The sequence below is a fragment of the Sphaerodactylus townsendi genome, unplaced genomic scaffold (assembly GCF_021028975.2).
Source record: "Sphaerodactylus townsendi isolate TG3544 unplaced genomic scaffold, MPM_Stown_v2.3 scaffold_1383, whole genome shotgun sequence".
In the NCBI taxonomy this organism is placed as follows: domain Eukaryota; kingdom Metazoa; phylum Chordata; class Lepidosauria; order Squamata; family Sphaerodactylidae; genus Sphaerodactylus; species Sphaerodactylus townsendi.
In genome coordinates, this window is record NW_025949940.1 from 1 (window position 1) to 10,668 (window position 10,668).

At 47.5% G+C, this 10,668-nt stretch overlaps 1 protein-coding gene across 1 annotated transcript; it reads left to right on the plus strand.

Annotated features, from left to right (window-relative positions):
* Window positions 1-542: 542 nt before the first annotated feature.
* On the plus strand, window positions 543-10,404 carry LOC125424894 (protein zwilch homolog; the record flags this gene model as incomplete). Its single annotated transcript, XM_048482328.1, has 6 exons — window positions 543-694; window positions 2,674-2,725; window positions 5,163-5,258; window positions 5,345-5,460; window positions 8,585-8,781; window positions 10,325-10,404. Coding segments are annotated over exons 1-6 (600 nt in total), but the record flags the coding sequence as incomplete, so codon positions are not given.
* Between the last annotated feature and the right edge of the window lie 264 nt (window positions 10,405-10,668).

Consider the following 10,668-nt stretch of genomic DNA (forward strand, 5'->3'; position numbering starts at 1 on the left):
CCCCCCCGTCCAGCCACAGAACTGGCCCCGCGGGCCGAGCGAGGCCTCCACGCGGCGCCCGTTCGCCGGCCAAGATGGCGCCCGGCCGGCCTCCCTCCGCTCTTCGGCACCTCCCCGGGTGGTAACGGCGGCCGCCGCCTTCGCCCCCTCTTCGGCCGGCCGCCCCCCGGCTCCCCCCGCCCGCAGGCCCAGCGGCGCCCCCTCCGGTCTCACCATGATGGCGGCGGAGGCGACGAGCGGAGGAGCCCCTCACGCTTCCTTCACCCTCCGCCTCGGCCCAGCCGGAAAAGGAAGGACGCGGCACCGCCTCCTCGCTTCGCAGCGTCGCCTGCCGCCGGGGAACGCTCCGCCTCCTCTCCCCGCGCCCCGAAGGGCCTCCCGCCGAGTCCCCTGACCGCTGGATGTTTCCTCCCCTGCCTCTTCTGAGGGCAACCCGGAGTCCATCCGGGCTCTCCGCGTCGGGCCGCCTCGGAAAAGCCAGGGATTACTTTCATTCCCGGCCTTCTCACTTCAGCGGATGGATTCCGACGGAGGGAGAAAAAAGTCCTGGCGCGGTTTTTGGGTCGTCGCCGTGGAGGGACTGCCTCAGCTGCGCATGCGCGGTTGGGCGGCGGTGAGGGGCTGAGGGAGCAGCGATGGGGGTCTGCCGGCGGGAGAGGGAATCTGTCCGCCGGTTCTGTGACTTCCTCCGGCAGTAAGTATCCCTTCCTTCTTCTTCGCAAAGTGTCTGTTTAAATAATTCCCCCTCCCAGCAGGTTCTAGAGAACGTGCACGTTTTTTCGGGCTCTGCGTTGTTTTCCGCACAACCCTGCGAGGTAGACCACCTGGAGTGACATCACATTAGAATGCCCCCAAAGAGCTGCCCGGGGAGCTCTAGCGTTATGGGTTTTTTAATTTTTTGGTTAAATGTGAAGAATAAAGTGCAGAGTTTTTCCGTGTCAACTGATGTTAGGCTCGGGAAGGAGTGGATAAGAGTGGCTGGGAGACCTAGGTTCGAATCCAGACTCGACTGTGGAAGCTCACTGTGGACCACCTGTCCTACCTGGCAGAGTTGTTGTGAGGATAGTGGGGAAGGGAAGACTATTGTAGGCTGCTGTGATAGGAGCGAAGCAAATAAATAGGCTATGTTGTATGTTGGATGATTATTTTAATGTGGTGTAAAACTTTCCAAGCCTGTCTAAGTGGGGAGGGAGGGAGGGGTGTCTAAACATGAAATAATAATAATTGAACATCTTCAAATTGGCAAAATCAACATCTGTCAGATTCAAAAGACAGACCTACTGGGATCTGCACAAATCCAATTGGCCATGCTGGCAGGGGCTGATGGGAATTGTAGTTCATGAACACCTGACGTCCTAAACCCCTGGGTGAGGCTCACATTGTAATGGAAGGTCTTGTAATGAAACAACCAGCTAACGAACTGGCAGCTGTGATATTAAACAAATAATAACAACAATATTGAAAAAGAACATGAGAAGGTCTCTAGATACCACAATTTGAAAATCGAGCTTCAGCATCTATGCCACAAACCATCTGAGGTCATCCCAGTGGTTATCGGCACCCTGGGTGCCATCCCATAAACAATAGTGGTAACATTTGGGGAGGCCAGCCGCTGATGGTGTGCGCCCCTCCTGTCCCTCCCTTTAACATCTTGGGAATTGTGACATCTATGCCGCCCCCTCTCTGGGAGGGGTTTTTACTGATAGTTTAACGTTGGATGCCAAATGATTCATACAGAACGCTGTAATTTTATATATTTAATGATGTTTAATGATATTTTAATTTTATTGTTATATTGTTTTGCAATATTTGTTGTTCACCGCCCAGAGCCTTAGGGGATGGGGCGGTTTATAAATACAATAATAAACAAACAAACAAACATACAACATCCAGTCATGGCACCTTAAAGAATGAAATCCAGCAAGGGATGGATTCCATGTTATCCTTCAGTCACCTTGGGAGGTTGGTTAGGTGGATTTTGTGCTACTGGTGCAAGGTCTTCCAGCAGTGACCATCCACTGCAGAGTGGGGATTTGAGTTTGGATCTCCCGGATCCTAGTCGTGTACTCTAACCACCACACTACACCAGCGGTTAGCTGTATTGAGATTTCTTCCCCATCCACCCACTTGAAATTCAACAAAGCCTTAATAAATCTCTTGAACCAAGAGAGCCCAGAAGGCTGGCTTCCAAAATCAAAATTTAAAACCAGTTTAGAACGGCTTTAATGTAATGCAGAAATAAAAGCAGCTTCAGCTGCTTGGAGATTGGAATTGAGAGGTGCAAGGTGGTTCCATAATGGTGGGCCAGCCACTGAAGAGGTCCGATGCTGGTCTTTATTATTCCTGCTTCTAGCTTTTGAATTAACAATCCTATCCTGGGCTCAGTTAACACCCTTCAAGCCCATTGATTACATCAGAGGTGTAAGTCTGCTTCAGAAGGCACTGTTAATTTAATTTAGCCGTCATCGTCAGTTCATATGATCTACCTATTCCACTTGAGTGCAAAGGTGGAGTAGGGATGTTTTCAGCAAGCTAATCCCCGTGATGGTTGTAGCTCTATCCCTGTCCCCAAAATTTGTCCAGAAATAGTTGTGATCAGGTTGTAAATATTTCTGTTGGGATGTTTAGGGGGAAAATGGAATGAGTGATAATAAATGGTTTGCTATGTTTCAGAGTGTACGAAGAAGGAAAGAAAAATATCAGCAAAAGATCACTTACCTTTGAGGTATAATTTTTCCAAACAAAAAGTTTGTTTTATAAAAATCATGTCATTTGGGGGAAAAGATTAGTTCCCTTGTCTGTAATTGTTTTTCTGGATTTCTTAGTGCATATTTTAAAATGAAAAAGAGAAGAAAATTGTTGTAAATTTCATCAGTGGATTTTAAAAAGTGCAGTTCTTCGAGGTTCCAGAAATAATTATCCGATCAATTGGAAGTTAGCTAAAAAAAGTTTCACTTTTCACTCTGAGATTTACAGCTGTGAACTACGGCCCCCAGTTATTGAAATGAGCTGGGAAATGGATACTGGTAAAGAAGATTTTGTTTCTCAAAGGGCATATCTGAATGTTGAATGCTGGATATTTCAAGCTGTTTGATACAGCCTTTGTGGCTATTTCCCTTAAAGATACTATCTTTTGTTGGTAAAGAACTGCACAAATTGTATAAGTCGCCATGAGCCCATGAGGGGAAGAGCGGGGTATAAATAATAATATTTGGGTGGGTAGCCATGTTCGTCTGAAGTGCAGGAAAAAGTTTGAATCCAGTGGCACCTTTACGTCTAATCAAGTTTTACTCTTGGTATAAGGCAGTGTTGGTGAACCTATGGCACGGGTGCCAGAGGTGGCACTCAGAGCCCTCTCTGTGGGCACGCACAGAGTTTGTCATGTGGGGAGGAAATCACCCCCTCTCCCACACACACATCTAGCCTGGGCTGCTGGGCTCTATTATTAGCATTAAACCTAAGACCCAGTTTTGGGGAAGCAGTGCAGGTAACCCTGTTAAGCACTGTTAAACCCAATTGATTTTCATGCTAAGAACTAAAGCACGATCCTTTACCTGGGAGTAAGCTCGGTTGCTGGCAACCCTCCTAGCGTCATGAATCACCCATTGGAAGAGTTGCATGGTTGCTTCAAAGCAAAGCCAACTACTACCACCAAGCTTACTCCCAAGTAAAACACGCCTCAGAGCCAACCGTTTTTTCTAAACTAAAACCTCAGTATTCAGGTTAAATTGCCGTGTTGGCACTTTGCAATAAATAAGTGGATTTTGGGTTGCAGTTTGGGCACTCAGTCTCAAAAAGGTTCGCCATCACTGGTATAAGGTTTCGTGTGCCTGCGCATGAGAGCTTATGTCAAAAATAAGACGTTGCTGGTCTTAAAGGGACTTAACCTTTTTTCTGTATAAACACCCTACATGCACGTTCTCTTGATGCTGGAGCCTGTTTTAAAGTAGATCACTCAGTTTGGAGGAATGCACATGCAGCACAGCACCCAGGGCAAGCGCTGCCCAGTGTTGAGTTGTGCATCTGGCACGCAAACGTCACATGGAGTTCAGGGGCGGGGCTTGCCATTCAACATTGGCCTCCGCCTGGCTGGGTCCAGTTTTATACTAATGGCTCTGCCTCCGGCTTTGCTTCTGAAGTCCACATGGTCTTTGGAGGCGGAACCTAGATTACAAGGCTGGACCCAGCCAGGACAAGACCATAGTTCGTCTCAACTCCACCTGGTTGGATCAAGCTGCAAACTGCTTTAAAGCTGCCCCTGGCCAGGTTGAGCTAGCATCAAACTGCACACTGTGCCTCTGAACTCCATGAGGAGTTCAAAGATGGACTCTGCTCCTCTGTCAAATGCTGTGGGTTGTGGGCTGTCTCACCTTTCAAGGGGCTGCGCCCAGGGCACATACCCAGCCTGCCGCACCCTACCTGCACATTCTCTATGCATATCCATCCATCCATCCATCCATCCATCCATCCATCCATCCATCCATCCATCCATCCATCCATCCATCCATCCATCCATCCATCCATCCTTCTTTCTTTCTTTCTTTCTTTCTTTCTTTCTTTCTTTCTTTCTTTCTTATAGGCCGCCTCATCCCCAAAGGGCTCAAGGCGGCTCACAACATGGCTGTTCCAACGAACAACAAATCAACAACATAAAAACTTAATCCCTTAAAACCTATGCAGCAATAAATTAAAACAGCAAAAGTATTTTAAAACAATAATTGTTTAAAACAGGCGCCCGAACCAAAGCCAAGGAAAGGGAGGAGATAGGTAGGGCCCGCGATGTTATCAGTGGATCAAGCCCAACCAAAATAAAAAGATGGAGACAGGCAGCTTCAGATTCGGTGACTTATGGCTGCTATGTAGCTTAGTAATTGAGTGCCTCCTCTGCCTCATTGCTAAAGTTCCCCCTCTCTGTGCCTCATTGCTAAAAGAACGCTGAGCAGGGATAGGGGGAAAAACCATGGCTGATATTCTGGTGGTTGGTTGCTAGTCAGAGGAAATGGCACAGGACAGGAGAGCCAAATTGTCGGTGTTCCTTAGCTCATGTGCCAGTATACTGCATTAATTACTGGCAATACAGGTGTCTGATTACCTTGTTGCCTTAAAACATTCGAATGCCCTCCGAAAAGCTGTAGTGTGAACACAAAACTTTCCTTTGCCAGACTGATGTCCTAGGCTATTTGATTGATGAAGCCTGTGTGAACCCTGTCGAGAACTTCTGGAACAGAACCGGGGAGATGGTTATTGTGGAGAAAGTGGTAAGAGCAGTATCTTTGTTTCTAAGCATTTGGTCTTCTGTTTCCAGGAACAGTCATCTCTGTAACACTGCTGCTTATTCCTACAGTTATCATGTGTAAAAACTGAGCAACTAGAAGAGCATTGGGCAGATGACACGGGCGTCTCGGAGGTGTCCTCCAAAGAGCATCCTGCACAACATGGCTTACCTGTTTCACGAGCAAGGTGTGTGTGACTTCTCATGTAAATCTTCTGCTTGTAAATAAGAGTTTGAGTTCTTTAGTGCTTGATTCTCATTGGGGGAAAAAGTGGGAAGTTTGTGGGCATGCATTTCCATCAAACCATAAACGCTGTCAGGCCTGGCTTTCGCTGGGCCTTGCATCTCTCTGTTGGGCCCAAGGTCATGTCTGGCTCGATAACACCATTGCCTGGGACTGGATCAGGGGTCTGCAACCTGCGGCTGTCCAGATGTTCATGGACTACAATTCCCATTAGCCAATTGGCCATGCTGGCAAGGCATGTTGTAGTCCATGAACATATAAAGCCGTGGTGCGACCGCACTTGGAGTCCTGTGTTCAGTTCTGGTCGCCACATCTCAAAAAGGATATCGAAGAGATAGAAAAAGTGCAGAGAAGGGCAACGAGGATGATTGAGGGACTGGAGCACCTTCCTTATGAGGAGAGGCTGCAGCGTTTGGGACTCTTTAGTTTAGAGAGGAGACGTCTGAGGGGGGATATGATTGAAGTCTATAAAATTATGCATGGGGTAGAAAATGTTGACAGAGAGAAATTTCTCTCCCTTTCTCACAATACTAGAACCAGGGGGCATCCATTGAAAATGCTGGGGGGAAGAATTAGGACGAATAAAAGGAAACACTTCTTCACGCAACGTGTGATTGGTGTTTGGAATATGCTGCCACAGGAGGTGGTGATGGCCATTCACCTGGATAGCTTTAAAAGGGGCTTGGACAGATTTATGGAGGAGAAGTCGATCTATGGCTACCAATCTTGATCTGCCTTGATCTGAGATTGCAAATGCCTTAGCAGACCAGGTGCTCAGGAGCAGCAGCAGCAGAAGGCCATTGCTTTCACCTCCTGCACGTGAGCTCCCAAAGGCACCTGGTGGGCCACTGCGAGTAGCAGAGTGCTGGACTAGATGGACTCTGGTCTGATCCAGCAGGCTAGTTCTTATGTTTTTATGTTCTAACATCTGGACAGCCGCGGGTTGCAGACCCCTGGACTGGATGGTTTCTCTATTGCTTGCTTGTAACTTAGCGATTCAGACAAACCTCTCCCATAACACTGCTTCTTCACGCTGCTTCTTTATCATGTGAATTGTTTTGGGAATGTTTGGGAGGGGGGATTGCTGGATGAGCAAAGCATTCAAGATGTATACCGGGGCAAGAAGGCAAAGCCCTCAGCTTTGGCTTCTTGACTCTAGGCTCTGACATGGTTTCAACAAAGCTCTTGAAAGATTCCCGAGTCTCAGTTATTGACTGGAGTAACAGACCCTTTCATTAGCACATCTTAGTATAGTAAGTGATTTGCTATGGATTCATGGGATCCAAAGTGAGGGTGGTGGTGGAAAGGGCTTTGGAACCAGCGTGACCCCTGTACCAGCGTTGACGCCACCTAAGGGCAGTGTAAACAGCATCTACGCTGTTGCAGGGCTAGGTATAGTGATGTGGAGCTGCTGCACAGCAGAGTGACACCCAGGCACAGTCCATTGCTCTGTGCCAGCACTCCTCCAGCGCAGGAGCATTGGCCTTCTTGGCTGCCGCATCACACTGCTGTCTCATGTTCAGTTTGTAGTCACATTGCCACACCTCAAAAAGGATATCGAAGAGATAGAAAAAGTGCAGAGAAAGGCAACGAGGATGATTGAAGGATTGGAGCATCTTCCTTATGAGGAGAGGCTGCAGCGTTTGGGACTCTTTAGTTTGGAGAGGAGACGGCTGAGAGGGGACATGATTGAAGTCTATAAAATTATGCATGGGGTAGAAAATGTGGACAGAGAGAAGTTTTTCTCTCTTTCTCACAATACTAGAACCAGGGGGATTCATTGAAAATGCTAGGGGGAAGAATTAGGACTAATAAAAGGAAACACTTCTTCACGCAACGTGTGATTGGTGTTTGGAATATGCTGCCACAGGAGGTGGTGATGGCCACTAACCTGGATAGCTTTAAAAAGGGCTTGGACAGATTTATGGAGGAGAAATCGATTTATGGCTACCAATCTTGATCCTCCTTGATCTGAGATTGCAAATGCCTTAACAGTCCAGGTGCTCGGGAGCAGCAGCAGAAGGCCATTGCTTTCACCTCCTGCACGTGAGCTCCCAAAGGCACCTGGGGGGCCACTGCGAGTAGCAGAGTGCTGGACTAGATGGACTCTGGTCTGATCCAGCAGGCTAGTTCTTATGTTCTTATGTTCTAGTCTACGAAGACTCCCAGATCCCTTTTGCATGTACTGTTGTCAAGCCAGGTGTACCCCATCCCATATCTGTATATTTCATTTTTTTCTGCCTAAGTGCAAGATCTTACATTTCTCCCTGTTGAAATTCATTTTGTTGATTTTGGCCCATCTCTCTAATTGGGGATGGTTGGTTAGGGTGGAGTCAACGTTCTTTGATGACTTACTCCATCAGAAAGGCAGACACAGCCCTTTAAGCTGCATAGAGAGTTTGCAGGGTGTTTGGGAATGTTTTGTGATTTTTGTGCTTGCCACGCCACCTGATATCTCTTTGCAGCAGTGGCGTAGGAGGTTAAGAGCTCGTGTATCTAATCTGGAGGAACCGGGTTTGATTCCCAGCTTTGCCGCCTGAGCTGTGGAGGCTTATCTGGGGAATTCAGATTAGCCTGTACACTCTCACACACACCAGCTGGGTGACCTTGGGCTAGTCACAGCTTCTCGGAGCTCTCTCAGCCCCACCTACCTCACAGGGTGTTTGTTGTGAGGGGGGGAAGGGCAAGGAGATTGTAAGCCCCTTTGCGTCTCCTGCAGGAGAGAAAGGGGGGATATAAATCCAAACTCCTCCTCCTCCTCCTTCTTCTTCTTCTTCTTTGGAGATGGCGTGGCTGTGCACCAGCAGCGCCATCCCCAGCCGCAATGCAACTGCCTCCTCCCTTTGGATTTGACTGTACATCCATAAGAGTTTTTATTAACTCTCTGCTGATTATGAATTAGTTTTCTACCTTTTAGGACTAACCATCAGTGCAGGATGAACCTTCTCTCCAAACACTGAATGCCATTCTACGTTATGAGATGGAAAGGTTTCACAAGTAGATGCAGAAAGTCAAATTTTAACAGCTACTGAACCGGTCTCATGTAATTGCCTTTCTTTCCCCCCTAGGCAGCTCATTTCATTCTACACCATGTCACAAAACCCCAACATGACCGATCTGAAAATGAGCGATCCAGTGGCTTTTCCTCCACTGTGGGTTCGATGTGATCGGACAGATCCCAAGCAAACCACCTGGCTAGGAGCTGAGCCTCTCTCCACTGGAAATAACGTTACTGGGATCACTCTTCATACCATTACCAGCAGTGGTAAGTAGTTCTCCAATAGCAGTACTTGTAGTTCTCCAGTAGCAGCAGTGGCGTAGGAGGTTAAGAGCTTGTGTATCTAATCTGGAGGAACCGGGTTTGATTCCCAGCTCTGCCGTCTGAGCTGTGGAGGCTTGTCTGGGGAATTCAGATTAGCCTGTACACTCCCACACACGCCAGCTGGGTGACCTTGGGCTAGTCACAGCTTCTCGGAGCTCTCTCAGCCCCACCTACCTCACAGGGTGTTTGTTGTGAGGGGGGAAGGGCAAGGAGATTGTCAGCCCCTTTGAGTCTCCTCTAGGAGAGAAAGGGGGGATATAAATCCAAAACTCTTCCTCTTCTTCTTCTACTTCCCTGCAATTTCCTTTTCAGGTTTGAATAAGGGGAGGAAAGAAAATCTAAACACCATCGTTTTAAATGGAGGACATGCTCTCCATAAGCAAAGGAATTGATTTTTGGATTCTTGGTAGCCGCCTAAACAGCCCAGTCAAACCTGGGGGCTAAGCAGGGTCCAACCTGGTTGGTAGTTGGGTGGGAGACCACCAAGGAAGTGCAGTGTTGTTATGAAGAGGCAGGCAAGGGCAAATCACTTCTGCTCATCTGTTGCCTTGAAAAACACTTGATCCTAGGGTCAACATTGGTCAATTGCTATTCCTATTAGAACCAAAGATGTCTTTCAGAATCTCTCTGAGAAGACAGTTAATACAGCAAATAATGCAAGGAATAATAATTAAATTGACCAGACCCGGAATATGACTAAATAATCCTAACAATGGGGAAGATGAACTTTTTTGTAATGGCAAATATTTCCAGTATTCTTGGTTTGTGTTATATTATGTATATTTTTCTGCTGTGTATATTTTGCTGCTAAAATCTAGAGCAGTGATGGCGAACCTTTTTGAGACCGAGTGCCCAAATTGCAACCCAACCCCACTTATTTATTGCAAAGTGCCAACCCAGCAATCTAACCAGAATGCAGAGGTTTTAGTTTAGAAAAAAACTGGTTTGGCTCCCTCTTCCTCCGCCCCACCCACTCGAGAAGGGGCCAGCCTGCTCTAGCCTCCAGCAAGGCCCGCACGCACCGCTCTGTGCCTCTCTAGCATCTCTGCCTCCTCTGTGCCCCCTCCTCAGGCAGCAGCCACCTGGAGCACAGGCACCAAGCTCGCCAGCTGAGTCCTCCCTGCTCACCGCAGTGCATGCACATCGTGCTCAGTGGCGCAGGCCACCCTAGATGTGTGTGTGTGTGTGGGGGGGTGATTTTCCACCTCCCACATTACGAACTGTGTGTGCGTGTGCCCACAGAGAGGGCTCTGAGTGCCACCTCTGGCACCCGTGCCATAGGTTCGCCATCACTGATCTAGAGTATCAGAGCTCTTTGTTGCTGTTTCACTGGTACAAAGAGTGGCATTATGGGATATATTCGAACTGGAACCTTAACCACAAAGGCATCAGAACTGCTTCATAAACAAAAGTCTGAGGGAAACAGTTTTTGTGCTCAGTTATCTCTTTCCTAGGTCCATTTTTTGTTCCGTTATCTCTTTCCTAGGTCCATTGTCAAATAAGAATTGTTCTATGGATTTGGAAGAATTAAAAGAGTCACACAGAAGGAGACACCGCTGTTTTGGGGTATATTTCTGTTTGTGTTTTGTTCGCTTGCAAATGTCTACGTATAGCAGGAAAAATGCCAAGGCTCTTATTAATTAATTAATTAATTAATTAATTAATTAATTAAATATGCTGCGCGTGCGGGGGCCCCCCCCCTTTTTCGGGCTTGGGGCGGCTCACAACATCCTTAAATCATACATATAAAACACTGAATAATACATATCCAAATAAAGCATGAACTACCAAGATGGCATTTGTGTCCCATCTTTCAGCATAGAACCCACC